The sequence below is a fragment of the Macrosteles quadrilineatus genome, unplaced genomic scaffold, assembly GCF_028750875.1.
Source record: "Macrosteles quadrilineatus isolate MER2022 unplaced genomic scaffold, UCM_ALF_1.0 Scaffold_6__1_contigs__length_79288215, whole genome shotgun sequence".
Taxonomy (NCBI): domain Eukaryota; kingdom Metazoa; phylum Arthropoda; class Insecta; order Hemiptera; family Cicadellidae; genus Macrosteles; species Macrosteles quadrilineatus.
In genome coordinates, this window is record NW_026542599.1 from 30,877,075 (window position 1) to 30,893,896 (window position 16,822).

At 37.0% G+C, this 16,822-nt stretch overlaps 1 protein-coding gene across 1 annotated transcript; it reads left to right on the forward strand.

Moving 5' to 3' along the window:
- The first annotated feature begins 2,578 nt into the window (after nt 1–2,578).
- On the forward strand, nt 2,579–15,909 carry LOC128997256 (N-alpha-acetyltransferase 35, NatC auxiliary subunit). Its single transcript, XM_054422871.1, has 13 exons — nt 2,579–2,716; nt 4,536–4,636; nt 5,003–5,151; nt 5,504–5,727; nt 6,368–6,530; nt 7,139–7,325; nt 8,617–8,801; nt 9,823–9,999; nt 10,312–10,452; nt 11,113–11,291; nt 12,616–12,814; nt 13,383–13,637; nt 15,690–15,909. Exons 1-13 carry the CDS (start codon nt 2,646–2,648, stop codon nt 15,828–15,830), a joined length of 2,172 nt encoding a protein of 723 aa, XP_054278846.1. The 5' UTR covers nt 2,579–2,645; the 3' UTR covers nt 15,831–15,909.
- The last annotated feature ends 913 nt before the right edge of the window (nt 15,910–16,822 follow it).

The window sequence follows — 16,822 nt, forward strand, 5'->3', positions numbered from 1 at the left end:
TTTTCCTTTCCTCTAAGAATAACAGACATTTTAAAATAACAGTTTTTGATCATTTATAACTTTGATTAAACTAGTATTCGTCAACAATGCTCCAATGTACCAAATTTTGGCGGGGTTTCAGCTCTATACCTACAAGAAGGCTGTAACGAAAATTTGGGACCTCGATGTTTTAAGAGTAAAATTATGCACCTAGGAATAAAAAACCATTTTTGAAAACTTTAAACCCCAATAATACTCCGGCCGTTCCCATGATACTTGCTGGCTTGCGAATTCATTCAAGTTTATCCATCTCCTAACTTAAATGCCAAATTAAATCAAAATTGGATGCTATATATTTTTAAATAAATAGTGTGGGTCGCTGGAATGTTATCAAAAAAAGAAAAAAGTAAATCGGTTCTTTCTTCTAGATATAGGTCTTCCCGTGCCTCATATGGTAATACCTTCTATCCTATAGGGAAATTCAACAAGTGCTTCAGCTGAATTCGTTTGTATTTTTAGTATTAACTACATAGCTATGGCAAAACTGAATAAGATTCAATCATTTTTACTATGAAATATTTCATGTAGATGGTATAACACCCTCTGGACTAATGCAAGCAGACAACTGCATTGCAAAATTAGTTTATCATTGCGTATTGCATGACAAGATCTATTGCACTGTAACTGAATGTACTTAATGATCAATGAAACCCTAAATGACTATTTTGTTAATGTTTCGAAGCTTGTTAACAAGGATCAGGAAACCCATGCCTTATCTGGTTTTAGGAGGAATGGCACTGCTGAACTTGGACAATTTCATTTGATTACATCTGCTTACCTTCTGGATTTGTTCTCAAAGCTACCATCTAAACACTCTAGTGGTGTAGATGGAATCAGTATGCATGTCCTAAAATATTGTAGGGAGGAAGTGGCAGTTCCTCTTACCCACATAGTCAATTTTTCACTGACATCTGGAATTTTCCCTCAGAATTGCAAAATTGCAAAAATAAAACCAATTTTTAAAAAGTCAGACAGAACTGATCCGGGGAATTATCGCCCAATCTCTCTCCTACCAGTCGTTTCAAAATTGATTGAGAAAGTTGTTTCGGAGCAACTTAGCAACTTCTTGGAAAAAAATAACATATTGTGTGACAGACAATATGGTTTTAGACGCAACAAATCAACAAAATTGGCACTCATTGATTTCATCAACAGCAGTATGGACGCAATGGAGGCTGGAGAGACGGTAGTTGGTTGTTTTGCTGATCTCTCCAAAGCCTTCGATTGTGTCGAACCTGCGATTCTATTGGAAAAATTGGCATCAATTGGAATCTCAGGACTTGCGCTGAAGTGGCTCACATCCTACATGAGCAACCGATTCCAAGTCACTGAGATTCAAAAAAACTCAAATTCAAAAACTGAAAGAATTTCATCAACAAAAAAACTGATCTCCAATGGCGTCCCCCAGGGATCTGTCCTTGGACCTCTCCTTTTCTTGGTCTACATCAACAACATCACAGATACTGTTCCGCAGGACAGCGTCTACCTCTTTGCGGATGATACAACATTGTTCGTAAGGGGAACTGACGACGCGGCCCTGGAGGCAGAATCTAATCAAAGAGCAAATGATTTGGCTGACTTTTTTTCCTCAAACAAACTCAAATTAAATTCACAAAAAACAGGATACATGTGTATCCAAATTGCAAAAAGACAAAATTTAAAAAATAATAGGACTCCGAACCTATTAATTGGAGAGGATCAAATTCAAATTTCAAAAACTGCCGACTTTTTGGGGGTGAGATTGGACGATAAATTGAGCTGGGATGCACAAATAAAAAAACTGGAGGGGTCTATGGCTCGAGGGGTCTTTGTACTTCGAAGAATAAGAACCTTCGGAAACCTGGCTCTCTCTAAACTTGTGTATTTTGGCCTAATAGAACAGCACATTTTGTATTCAATCATTCCATGGGGAGCTGTTAAGAAGAATATTGACCAGATCTTTGTTTGGCAGAATATGGCAGTAAGAGCAATCTTGGGCATGCCGCCTCGGACCAGCTGCAAAAATGTTTATAAAGAACTTGGCTTTCTCACAGTCCCTTCACTTTATATCTATGAATCAGTTTGCTATATAAAATCACAGAACATTAAACCAACTTTTACAAATCACACTTACAACACACGAACAAAGGGCACACATGCAGTCCAACATAAACTCACAAAATTTGAACACAAACCAGATTACATGGGAATGAAATTGTACCAGGCCCTACCGAAAAAATTACTTGAAATTCAGAGCTTAACAAAATTCAAATCAGAATTAAAAAAATATCTAGTAGAGTTAAGTTTAGAGGACATAGACAGTTACCTAGACGGTGACAAAAATTAGTATTAAGCTGGTTATTCTTTGTATTAACCCTGACCTGTCCAATTCCTTAAGGCAAAGGACTACGGACGGAGAGATCATGTATCATGTAATGAATAATATTGATCTGAATCTACTTTTGTCGGTTGGTAGCAGTGTCAATCAAAAACAAAATGACATCAGCTGGAGGTGGGGTGGGAAACGGAACGGCAGCATTGAGGATTGAGCAGACAGCAGACGCGTTGGAAAAAGTCAAACTGAAAGGAAAGTGTAAAAGTAAAGTAAATAAAAGCCAAAAATCAAAATGAAAACAATGGCTGATGAAGAGGTTAGTGAGGATTTGAAGTCATTGAACATTGATGATAAAAAGGAAGTGTAAGTCAAATTATTATCTTTTCATTAGTTATATTAGAATTACTGCATACATATTCATCTTATAATTTGATTAAAAGTCAAAAGAAACTTTCTAGACGAACCACAAAATATGTCTAGGCCGTGGTTTTTGATCTAAGTAAATCTTGACTACATTTTTAATAAAAAATTTTCCTCAACTGTTTATTTATCGATGTTTTAGTGGTAATGTAGCAAGTGTATCCCCTTTTCACTATATAATGTAGCATGTTTAGTTTTTCTGTATCATTTGCATTAAGTTTAGGCCTAGGGTAAGCGGGGGGAATTGGGAGGTATGTTTTACAAATGTATCTGGTTCGGCCACTTTTCCTATTTTTGTTGCTAAATGCCTATTTAAGTAATTTTATAATACAAATAGCTATCTTTTTCATGTTTTATTTTTTTCCCGCAGTTCCCAAAAAAAATTAAAAAAATTAAAATGTGTTTTACCACCCAATTACCCCCATGGGGGTAATTGGGTGGTAGGTCAACAATCCATAAACACTAAATGCTATTTAAAGTTGGGAAATTGGGTGTTATAAAGGAAACTAAAAGCAACATTTTTGACTAGGTTTAGTAAAAAATAAACAAAATTTACCATAAATTTTGTGGTGACAAACATATTTTTCCTAAACTACGCACATGAAAAAAAATCTTTAACCACAATTAAATATTATGGCCTACAGTTTTTAAATTCATAATATAAAGAGTTCATTAATAATATTAACAGGAAAATAGGGACAAATGTTTCTCTAATAAGGTTTAAATTATGTAATATGGTCTCAAAACTTTAGAAAATGAGGCACGATTTTCCAGTCCTTCGCACGATATAAAACAAGGGAGGCTGTATAAACTAATGTAGGCCTAATGCACTAGTTTACTACATCAGCTCAGTCGCTACTGCAGTCTCTATGCCTATTTAAGTAACTATAATACAATTTTGTGACTTTTTTTTAGGTCTTCTGGGTTCAGTCCAATGTGCCGTGAACTCACGGGTATTGGGTGGTATAGGGCTAATGGTATTGGTATAGGGGTAATTGGGTGGTAGTGGTGAAATACCAAAACAAAAACTCTAGTGTGAATTATATTCACAAAATATTATTATTATTGCCTTTTTTAATTAAATTAAGCCAAGGAAACAGTAAATATTAGCTCAGTTTTAAAATTTACCACCCAATTTCCCATAAGGGGGTAATTGGGTGGTAACATTTTTGAAAAAAAAAAGAAAAAATTAGAAGTAGTTGTTTTATTATGAAAATAAGTATTGGGCATGTTCTTTGGTATATTTTTATTCATTTTATGGTGAAAAATAATGTAATTTCACATGTATGAAAATTTTAATGCATTTTATATGAAAGATTGAAAAAGTTTGCATACCACTTTTAGAATCGCGAAATGACAAGGGTCCCTAAAACTATTTCCCTCCTTTAAATGTTTAAAGGTACAAATCTGAAAAGGTTATGGCTTATTCTTGAAGAGATTGGCTGTCCATACATGTCATTTAAATGTTAAAATATCAATAAATAAAAAATATAAAAATTGTTAAAAATTTTACCACCCAATTCCCCCCGCTTACCCTACCTATTTTTCTTTGAACAAAACCTAGGCCTAGGCCCTACTAGCTTAGCTAAGGTTTATTCATAAAGGGAAAGGATAAGGTTTATTGATAAAGAACTGCCAAAAGCTTAAGCTTACCTTGCTTTAGCTTGCTTAAGGGAAAGAATATGCTTTGAGTCAAGTTTATGCCTACTCTTATGTATACATTGATTTTTGTATAACTGTAACTTATCTGGTTCTATTTTAGGAGCTCCGGCGATCACAGCCCAGCAATGAGTCCAGTCATGCTTTCCGAAAATAACTACAACTGGGTAGATATCACTGATGACTTTTTTAATTCCATCAAAGGTAAGTGATTTAGATTATTTCATGCTACTAGACTAGGCCTAGGCCTATTTGATTCATTGTGTAGCCTGTTATAAAAACTTTCAGAAGTATATTCTTGAAAATTCTTGCTCAGAATGTCTAGGCCTATTTTAAAGTGAATACTCCACACTTTACAATGAATTTTAAAGTGAAAATGAAAATAAATGATAACTGTGCTTCTGAGTAAAAACAGCTTTTTCTTCACCAAGAACCATGTTATTACTACCACAATGATCAAGGGTGGTTCCAGATTCAAACTATGGAAAAGATACTGATGTTTCTCAGTGAACTGGCACCTTCAGATTACTTGGCAAGCACTTTATTAATTCCATAACTTACTATTTGCAGTGTTGGACTTAGGCGAATTGCTGCATGATGAGCTGTTTGGACTGTTCGAGGCTATGTCGGCCATAGAGATGATGGACCCGAAGATGGACGCAGGAATGCTTTGCAACAGAGGAAACAAAGCTGCGCTCACTTTCGAACAGGCCGTTGATGTGAGTTACATTATTTATTGTCCTTACTAAACTGAACTGGGTGAAATGCACTTATTGAGTTTCAACATTTTATAATGGGTTTAAATTAAATTTTCAAATGCATTAAATAGCAACCCAACCAGATTGTTTTCTAGAGGCTTACAAAGTTTCAACTACGTACAATTTGTCACAGGCCATAAATCAAGATGTTACTTCTGATACTTATTTGTAAGTACTAATTAGGTAGGCCTACTGTATCAATATTTTCTTAATAATACATTTAGTGTTTCTGGAATAATTGTACAAATAAATTACTCTCCGGTAATCATATTCTGTGATAGCTTTTGACACCAGGTATACTATTTTCACACAGTGTGGGAAACTGAAGCTGTCCAGTCTCAGTTTAAGTGAGCAGATAGGCGTCATAGACAACACTCTAGCCTGCCTGGTGTCTTGGCTAGAAGGTCACTCTCTGGCACAGACCGTGTTCACCAACCTCTTCCTACATAAACCTCACACAGTCCAGGACAAACCACTGCGGGCCTTCTGCTTCTCTGTCTACAAGATCGTCTACATCATCAAGGACTTTGTAAACAGGTAGCGAAAATTGTGTAATACAGTAGTGTAATGTACTCTATCCAAAAGTTGGTTAGTCGAAAGGTTTTTGAAGCTTTGCTTTTTATCTTACTCTCTATGATTTATCATCGAAGTGCTCTAAAGTACCCAAACGGTGACAAAATAACAATGTTCTGTGTAGGCCTATGTGAGCAATTTAAATCCATACATCTACATTCATCCATGCTACTCATCCTACACTTATTTCCATTCATACTTGGCTTAAAATACCACATTAGTAAGTTCGCCATTTCATAAGAAAAAAGTATTAAATAGAAGCGTTTCTATCAGATAATCTTCTACCCATTACCTATGTTAAATGGATTCTAAACAAAATTTCCAGAACATTTTTATTTGCGATTAAGGTGATTTGACTTAATTTTGACATATTTTTGATATTTGACACGTTAACCACCAAATTACCCTAAGTGTATCCTAATAGTTTGGTTCTTTATTTTTTATCCCTTTGCAGCCAGTTTAATTTGCTTACTTGCTTGATGATAATAGATGTAGCCTATTGATTGAAATAGTTTTTTCCCCTTACAATAATGTGAAGCACTAAATTGAATTTAACTTAGTTCAGATAGCCTACCCTGGATATCACTCATGTGTTGTCTTGTAGAGGTACAGTGTTTGAGGAGGAAGACTTCCAGCCTACAGTGTACGGCTACAGCCTGTGTCCAGACTGGAGCGAGCAGAGAGTCGTGGCGTTGCTGCGGGAGACTGAGGACGAACTACAACGTAGGGTTAGAGCTAGAACTGCCGACACACCCGACACTGGCAAGGTATGTTCTTCAAACTTGATCATTTATAGGTTTTTCGTTAGAGGTGTGCGAGCGACTTGATGTTTGAGCTGAGCCGAGCGTAGCCTACAAACTCGAGAGATTGAGCACTTAGATAGAAAATTGCACTTGATCCGAGCTTTTATGATCACGGTGTTATCTGCAACGATTGCATCATAAGAAGATTCAGGATTGCGGATTACTGCGGCAAAGTTTCCATGATAGCAGGAGACGATAAAAATGTCTACACGATCACAGAAATGTTCATAACATTGTGCCATCCTGTTCATTTGGTCTTGCTTGTAATGTGTAAAAACATCTAAACAAACTAATACAAAAATCAAATAGTCCTAATCAAAAATGCAAACATAACAAAACACTAAAATGATCATGGGAAAACTTCATGATTTTGCTGTGATTGTAGGGAAGCTCCATATAGGGGCAGGAGCCACTAGTGCTGAGGCCGCAAGTACCCTAAATAATGTCTTAAGTGATCCTTAGTACAAAGTGATGGTATGGATGAATGTTTTTTTTTCTAAAAAATTGGAGCAACAACAATACATAACACAATTTTAAATACTCTTGCAACATTAACTATAAGTGTATTTCAGCATGAAGACTTGATAGCACTGCACGCCAGAGTCAGGTTCACACGACTGTTGTACCAAGCACTCAGTTCCCTCAGCAAGCAAGGTGGAGTCAGCGTGGGGGACAGCAGCAAACTGCTGACTACATGTGCTGAGGTCATCCCTACACTGATCAAAACATTGGACCGTGGTCTGCAACCTACACCTACACGTGAGTTGTGCAGTAGTTTGATTTTGGAATAAACACGGTTCCATAAACTAGATGGCCCTGAAAGTATGACTTAAAAAATCAAAGGAAAAGAATGGTTACTAACTAAACTAAGAGTGGAAAATGCCTATAATTAACTAAAGTGTGTATGGTATACTTTAAGATCAGCCTACAAAGCTATGCCTACAAAGTTATATAAGATGTTCTAGATTCTATTTCAACAGTGAAATCTTACTCATCAGGAGATGACTGCATAGTTTAACTGGCAGACATTGCAAATGCATAGCAGAAGTCACATACATATACTCTTTAAAATTATTGTTGAATTGTAGCTTGCCTCAGAGACGGGTTGTTTCAACTTATCTGAAACGTCGTCCAGGATTTTCACCAATTCATTAATGCAGCCATCTCCCAATGATCTAGTACAGGGTTCTCCAACCTTTTTTACTCAAGGGCCACATTGACAATATTTGGAGGACTATTAATAATACTAAACTATTATTTTTTTTTTACTGATCTAAAAGAGCCAGGTTTGAAAATGATGACAACTCAACCTCCTCAATAGAGTGCCCATTTATTTGAAGATTAGCGTCATCAGCATAAAGACATAAGCTATAATTATTATGTAATTTTGTCATATATTTTATGTAGCATGTGAAAAACAAAGATCCTAATATGGACCCTTGAGGAACACCTCTTATTACCTGTTTAAAAGTGGATTTGTATTTGAGCAATCTATTGTTTTTTTAATTTAAAATTTCTACAAACTGTTGTCGGTTACAGAAATATGTACTAAGCTAATTATATTATTTCCCTTCAATCCCAAACAATTTCAATTTATGTAATAAAGTCCCATTTAATGCTATCAAAGGCTTTACTCAAGTCCATAAATATGCCTACAACTTTGTTGACTTTATCAACTGAGTCGATCACAGATTCAATAAACTCTGTTGCTGCAGTTACCACTGACCAGTTAGTTATTTCCCAGTAAGCCTTCGCAGGCCATAGGTTGGAGACCCCTGATCTAGTAAAATAGAGTCTAGTATGACTGTGGAAGTCTAATTTTTAATTTATAAGACTCTATTGTGTATGAGACAAATGTTCTAGTATTTAAAGATAGGTTAGGTATTGATCTTCCACATGAAAAAAATTGTTTTAATAGTTTCCATTAGAGTTTTAAGTAAAACTTTCAAAAGTAGGCTATGCGCCCCTTTGAACCAGCACCCTGGTTACCTTATACGTCATGATTGTCCTCAACTATAAAATGAAGTTAATTCCCAATCTGTAACTATAGCCGACGGAGGTTCGGTGATGATGGGTTTTGAGCCGCTAGTCAATCAGAGACTGCTTCCACCGACATTTCCTCGCTACACCAGAGTCAAGAGTAGAGCAGATGCATATCAATATCTAGAAGAGCTTATAGGGAGACTAAAACAGGCCTGCAGGGTAGCTACATGCACCTCCTTCCATAGTGCTCTGGTACGTGGGTAATATCAGTATATAAAGGCCATGCCACACCGCCATCTGCAGCGTAATGTTACATAACGATGCCCAAGACACACTGTGACAGAGGTCTTCGATTGTCACACGGCCCATGTTTAACTCAGTTCTTATAATTCGCCATGTGAATGAGTCCAGATGAGCCCAGTGCACATATGTCTGCTTCTGATCCAGCAGACAAGTCCGCATAGTCTGTATGCGGCGGTATGACTTTCCCCATTTGAAACAACGGTAAGCGATCGGCCCAAAAAATCTGAAGCGTAACAAAACGTTACCCTGCAGATGGCGGTGTGGCTTAGCCTTAAAGCCTTTATTAATCTAGAAAAAAGCAATTGAATGTAGTTTTTTTTATGTTCTTAGTTTGTGTCCGAAAAACTGCTCTTAGATGGTTTGAAAGTGGACCTAGCTGTCCTTGACCATTTGGCTTTTAATGTGGGATGGACAGGTGCCAATATTTGGTGAACTTTTTATAGAAAAATATTTCCTCCGGCGGATAAGCATTAAATTTGGTTTTGACTCAGCAATATTGTCGCCAAGTGACAATGATGGTGTCTGCGCAAACTCAAAAGATGATCACGAATTACCGGTATTTGCAATTGCCAAAAGTGTTTACAAACTTGTCACAATCATGTGAAATTATTAGTCATTATTGCCATTTAAAAGAAATTGTATTTAAGATTTTCCACAGGGGAAGAAAAATGCTGTCCCTCTTGTCCTGAAAATCAGGAAGGAATTAAAAATGCTGTTTTGTCTCAACTCAAATTAGAAGAACAAGCCCGTCCATCCATACTTTTAGTAACAAGAACCAGCCTCATAGGTCATTACTGTTCCACATTTAAGTATGTTCCTAGCGTTAAACGTTAAATTGTTCAGAGTTTTGGAGATAAAACGATTTTTAGATTCATTCATTCACACCAGGGGGCATGTGTTGAGTCAAATGATAGCTACTGACAAACGTAGCCTATCAGCTGTTTACACAGATCTGTTTGCACCTGCGCAGGACCTGTTTATAGAGCTGAGCAGGAGCAACCCATGTATCGTATCTCGCAGCGTGATGCAACTGTTGTACGTCAACAGAGCTAACGGTAGCTGTGTAGATGCTCTGAGAGACGCAGCTCGCAACTTCATATCTCCTCCCTCCCTCGCACCGAGGAACCCATTCGTTGCCAACCCTCAGGTGAGTCTCATAACCTATCACATCAGGCGTTGTAGTTATATTGCTAAAATTATTGCCTTTTTCTAAACAAATCCATTCCTTCTTCCTGAATTGGCTTTCAGTCCCTTATTGTAGATTAATTATCAATTTCAATTTTACATCAAGAACGTTAGATATAATATGCTCAAAAACTTATACTTCATCATGGTTGAATGAATGTTCATTTTATTTTACAGCTAGTAGTTGAGACTGTAAAAAACTGCTTCAAAATTCTTGTTTTATTTATAAGTTTCACAACTACACTAAAGTGTTGAGTGTGATGTTTCTGTGCAGGCCAGGGAGTATGTGGACACATTCTTTGACAGATGTGTTCGTCCGTTCACCAGTCTCATCCAACTGTGTGGACACAACAGAGCCAGACAGAGAGACAAGTTAGCTCATCTACTGGAGGAGTTTGCATCTCTACAGGACGAGGTTTGTGTCTATGGCAATAGCGTTAGGTTAGGTTTCTGCGATTCTTCAAAATTCAACCAAAGCACCGTACTCATCTACTAGATAAAAAAATTCAATCTTATTTACAATTTTATAAGTTTTCTCAATAATTTCTATGTTACTGGCCACTTCAACTGCTGCTTGGAATACAAACACTATGTGTTTACCATTTTACTTAGGGAACTTAAAATAATATAACCTTAACTGTGTTTGTCAAAATTGACTGAAGGTCCCTTTAGTAGAAAAACTTGGTGTTGACACATTCTTCATTATCTTGAATATTTTAAAGGACGGGATATTTAGAGTAATAGGGAAAAGAATGCACCCATGGGGAATCGACTATCTTTTGATGGTGGAATAAAAAATGCAAAAAATAGAGGATTTACAGCTAAGTGCAAGAAACTGAAACCTAGCGAGTACCTTTTGAGCACAAATGGGGTTTCTTGACATTTATCTGTGGTGGTTTCAATTTTAAACCCAGTTGAGTATTTAGTTTTGTAATGATACCAATTTAAGTGAATTTTCATATAGTCTATTAGGTTTTAAAATATAATTTAAAGGTAAACCTAGTGCATCACAACTAAGTTTTTGATTAGAATAGAGTTCAGCTAGCTTACATGAAGATGAATTTAAAATTTGTAGGCAGAGAGAGTGGATGCGTTCCTCAACAACATAGGTCAGAAGTGTGACCCTCCGAGATCTCATTTGGCATGTTTTGGCACTTGGGTACTCTACCACAGTCTCAGAATCATGATTATGTTTCTTCTCTCTGGCTTTGAGTTGGAACTCTACAGCACTCACGAGTACCATTACATCTTCTGGTGAGTTTTACATTGTGAAAAGTATTTAAGCATAATCATACCAAACTACTAGTGATCTAAAGATTAGGTTTTAGATTACTAAAAGAATGCTAAAGAGATAAATTTCCTCTTTTGTTTCGGTAATCCTTAGCTATGGGCATTAAATAAATATGCTACCTGATCCTTAATCTCTTCACAGTTTCTCTTCCTCTATCATTTGGCATTTCACTCCTTTCTTCTCCAGAACCCTCTGCACGTAACCTAACCACCTTCTTTCTTTCTTGGAACCTATTTGTCTACATTCTTCACAGCGTCCTTTCCTCTACCATGATTTTTCTACAAATTGCCTTGCATTTCCAAACCATCTTAGTATTGCTTTTTCTACTCCTTTAGCTGGCTTCAAGTACCCCTGATTCACTCTTTCTGTGATTTCTTCAATCCCTAACTCCCTCTCACCTTGTTTACTCTAAATATTCTCCAGATTTTATTCTGCTCCATTCTCTTGAATACACGATAGTTTTTTTAACATCTATGCTGAGTAGAGTAAGTCAATGAACCACAATATTTTGTTATTTTACCATCATAAAATCACAATCCTAACTTTTTATGAGACTTGACTATTAACAGAACTAGACAAGCCATTCCCATGTTGAAGTTGTTGAGTGTAATAGACAGAGTGAGCTTATAATTAAGTGAGCTTGTAAATTACTCATTTCATTTGGATAGAATAATGGGAACAGCCCAAAAAATGAAAGTAAAGTATAATAGGTACCTTTGCGAGATTATTTGCTTACTGAACTGAAGTGTAGTGGGGTACCCCATGTGTCCTCTTCAATGGCTAACACGGAACTAGCTTCAGAGATAACGTTGGGGTTGACCTTTGATACTAAGGCTGTTTATACAGGTTGGGTGACTAAGGGATTGGGAAATTATTTAACTTGATTGTCTAGTACCAAAAAGCAGAAAATCCAACTTTGAAAGGAGCACTCTATTTTTGCACATTCAACTAGACGTTTTATTTGATCAAAAGGTTATCTACACCTTAAACTTAATGGTTGATATGTCTACATCAATAACTTGAGGTTTTTTTCATAGCTGCCGAATTCGGTTGCAGAGTACAGCTGCGGTTTTCAGCACCAACTAAACACACAGTCAGGAACAGTCGTATTCCTAGCTGCCAAATTTGGTAGGGACTGTATAAAAAAAGCAGACACTAAAACACTTGCATGACATTCACAACCCTGCAGCCGTATTTGGAAGCTGGGAAAACCCATTTTAAAGTTAATGAAAAACACATTACTATCTAGTCCCTAAAAATGGTACTGAAGGTCTAGATGTGTTGCAGGTATTTGTACGAATTTCTCTATGGTTGGTTGATCTCATCTCTGACACGAGCCGACAGTTTCTTGGTGGATCAGGAGCAGGCTGCCGCCGCGGGGAGGGCACAGAGACGTAGCAAACCAAGGAAAAAGAAGGCCAGACCTTACACTAGGGAAATCATCTTGCACCAGGCTCTACAGAACATGTGTGGCGGATATTATAAGGTAATTTATCTGTGTATCTTTTATTTTGTTAAAAATATGTCCATGAATTTTGTTTTAATACAGTGTATAACTTCCTGCATAACACCAATTTGATTTTTACATGCCTGTTTATTTTAAATAATTGTTTTTGTTAAATCGTGGAACTGCTAACTCACATCGACCATCTACTACATAAAGGCTCTGTGAAGTTCAACATTTGATTAAAGATATTAATATCATTACTATTAATGCTTCTAAGTGTATTTCGACCCTAATAAGAACACAGGACAAGTATAGATTTGGTGAGATGCCTTGTGTAGCTTTGACACTTAGTAAAAGATCAGCTCCTCTAGCCAGGATCAGGTATTAAAAGCCAAAGGCACCTGGGTTCAGACTCAAACCATCAAAAGGCTACTGAATTATTTAGGATTGATTAATCGGATTTCAATCATTTCTACTGTACATTCCTCATAAAATACAGCCAAGAAGTGGAAATAACTGTTTGGGATAGAGTAAATGTCTTGGGTAAAAAACACTTCAATATGCCTGTTATTTTATTGTAATGATGGCAATGTTTCTCCAAACACAGGCAATGCTGGGATTCCGGCAAGACGGGAAGTTACAACTGCCACACCCGGAGTTTGACTGTGAGCGAGTCCGTTACGAACACCGCTTCGCACCCTTCAGCAGTCTTCTGACACCTCCACCCGTGCAGTACTCAGAGTTCCATGACATGACCGCGGCACTACAGCACACCCATAGTCAGAGCTTGTACACCCACGGGTGCAAACACTTCCACCAGGCTAGGTCCTTGCTGGAGTCCATCACCAACCCCGACAATGAGGTAAGATACTAAGTGGCTGATTAGGAATTTTGAAAAGGTATCGAGTTCAGGTAGCATACCTGAGAAAATTAAGAGTGCAAGGGCTAATAGATGCACAGTAAGAGATCACCGTGCTAATATAGGATTTATAGGGAGTTGGTTGAGAGAAAACCAATTTATTTTGGTAGACTGGCCAAACTTTAATTGCTTTTCAAACAAATTCCTTCTTTTACATGGATCTAACTAGCTTACCTGCATAAATTAGAGGCCAGAGGTGCCCGTTCCTCCTAAGGCAATGAGCGCAAATCCCCCTCCCAGATTTCATACTGACCCTTCCCCCACTAACTTAGCCACCTGCTCCCTTACAACACCATGGCTTGTGACAGTGAATTTCAAATTTCCCGCGAGATAAGTAAATCGCAGATCTGTCGTGGAGTACGTCAGGCGCCACCGTCATTTAGTTACCCCCCCACCACGACCTTGAGAGGGGAAGGAGCTCTAGGAGGTGACCAGAGGACATTCCGTGCCGTACCGTCAAGCTATCAAGTTATAAAGTTTCGTTTATGGCGTAAGTGAGTGTAGCGTCGCCGATTACCGACGGGGGCATATTTCCATATGGGTAAGTGTCCCTCCAAAAGTCGTAAGTTGTTAATTCTTTAACAAACTCAGATTTCAATGTCAATTTTCTCCAAGTCGGTCTCGTTTTTAATTTTCCAGTATCGAGTCCATAAAGTATCGAACGTTCTAACTCTCGGTTAGAGGCAATTGTCCCTCACCTCGAGGCTCTAAATTCTTTTAGAAATTTTACATCATATAATCGAGCGGAGGCATCTGTCTCGTCGGTTCAATTATAAAAAGGCCCTCTTAATTTCAAGTAAGAAATCATTTTGGTTAAGTTTTTGTAAAGTGAAATGTCAGTAAAATTTTATTTCGGAATGTACCATTTTGTTTTTCTGTAGGTTAAGCGAGGATAAAGTATAATTTTATTTTCAGAGAGTGTTATTGTATCATGTATTCCTCAATTTGAAGTCCCCTTTAGAATTGCTGTTCAACATTAGTAGTATTCTAATAACTCACAAAGTGTGTAATTTATTAAGTTGTATGTTGTGTTCCGTGTGGGGTAACTATCTCGCATGGCGACACGTTTACAGAGAGTGTTAGTTTATCGTTTATTCTTTAATTTAAAGCCCCTTTTGATTGAGATCTTATTTTTGTATTTTAAAGTCCCACGAAGAAATTAGATAAAGTGTTGCGTTACGCGCAATATTCCGTGTGGGGTAGATGTCTCGCTTAGTGATATTGCCGTACGTTTGAGAATAATCTGGCTTAACGAAATCAGCTTAATAGGCGTTCAGACGTAAGGTAGAGCTAAAGTTCCTCTGTATTTTGTCTCTGAAGTGAGGTGGTCTTTTGGGTAATTTTTACGTGTTAATCCGCGTGAGGCACATGTCTCGCGCGTCGATAGTCTATTTAGATTAATTATACTCGCCTTCAGATTAATTCACGTATCAAGTCGTAAGGGGCATATGTCTCGTACGACATAAATTGTAAATATATGTTTTACAGAATATCGGGAGGGGCATCTGTCTCTTCACGAAATCCAGTTTATCGTTCATCCTGTTAATGTATCGATTCGTTATGTATCGGTTACCTTGAGATACCGCTTTACATGTAATAAAGTGCTACGATTCGCCCATGAGGATTGAAGTGTGTAGTGTAGGTTTGGTGCGAGAAAGGAGCACGTTCCGACAAACTGTATATCGTTGTGATAGAGTATCGTTTAAAACGCATTTCAATGTATGTATTGCCGCAGTTGTAATGTCCATGTAATAAATATCGATTAATTACTAGATGTGGGTAATATTTTCACCTTCTGAGAGATCTCCTTGCCACCAGGCAAATTATAGTATTACTATAAGGGTCGAACCTCCTCTGTGGGTTTATCTGAGACAAATATGACTTACTTTGTATTGTGGGAATATTTGATAGATAAATAACGTTTACTATTATATTATTCCCATTACAGGCTAACGGTGTCATAAGATACATGTTTAGAATTGTGTCTTATTACAGATCAATGAGCTGTTGAGAGTTGCCAAAACCAACTTTGTGGTGTTGAAACTTCTCGCCACAGGACATAGGAGGGAGAGCACCAAGCCACCAGATTTTGACTTCTCATATCACCACCATTTCCCCATCATCAAACTACAGTAATACACTCATCTAGTCAGACACTTTATATTTGTTTTGTAAGAATTCATAATTTGTTGTAAATAAATCACATTGATGATCATTATTGCCTTTTTGAATTATCCTTGAGCTAGAGTATGGATTGCTGCATACTTTGCGGTACAACATGAATCATACGCAAACAGTCATGATTAGCAGCAATTCCCCAACAATCCACAAGACTCCAGCCTTTGGATCCATGTTGTGCCAAAGATATCAAATCTCACTTAGTGAAACCAATAGGAAAAAGGAATTGATACAAATTATTCCACAAGTTAACGGATAACAACTTAAAACTAAACAGCAGGATAACGTTGGAAGAAATAAAAGAGGAAAACACAAGATATGCTAAATTTAGTTACACGAGAACGAGAACCAGAACACAAAAGATTGCTAACCAATTCAAGAAGTGAAATATGGAGTATCAATAGCCTTTAGGACTCATAACACCTTAAATACTGCATCCACAAATAGAAGATTGCAACAAATTTGATGCTTCGCCATGGATCTTCAAAATAAATCATAACAATTGTAATGGCTTTTACTGTTAATTTTGTAAAATGTTTAAAAACCACATATCTGCATGGAAAAAAAACAAACCAGAAAGATCAAAGGTCGCACTAAACTTGTTACAAAGTTGCCATTCATCAGGGAAAATTGGGGACAATCTATGTATTTTATAGAATTGTAAGAGAGGAAATGATAAGAAGGCTTGCGAAGAATTATTTATTTTTATGAGGAAAATTTAAAAATATTAATAAGCTATTTAATGAATAAGTAAATTTTGACAGTTGTACTTATCTGAACTTCTATCAGAACTTCCGATAACCTTCACTTCTGATAATAGTATGGGACGCCATTGAGAATCTTCTAGTCATTTGCCCATGGGTCTGATGGTGATTAGAATGTCCAATCAAAATTGATCTTGTGAGTTAACAATATGTTTCAAGAGTGTTATCAGACACATTTTTATTTAC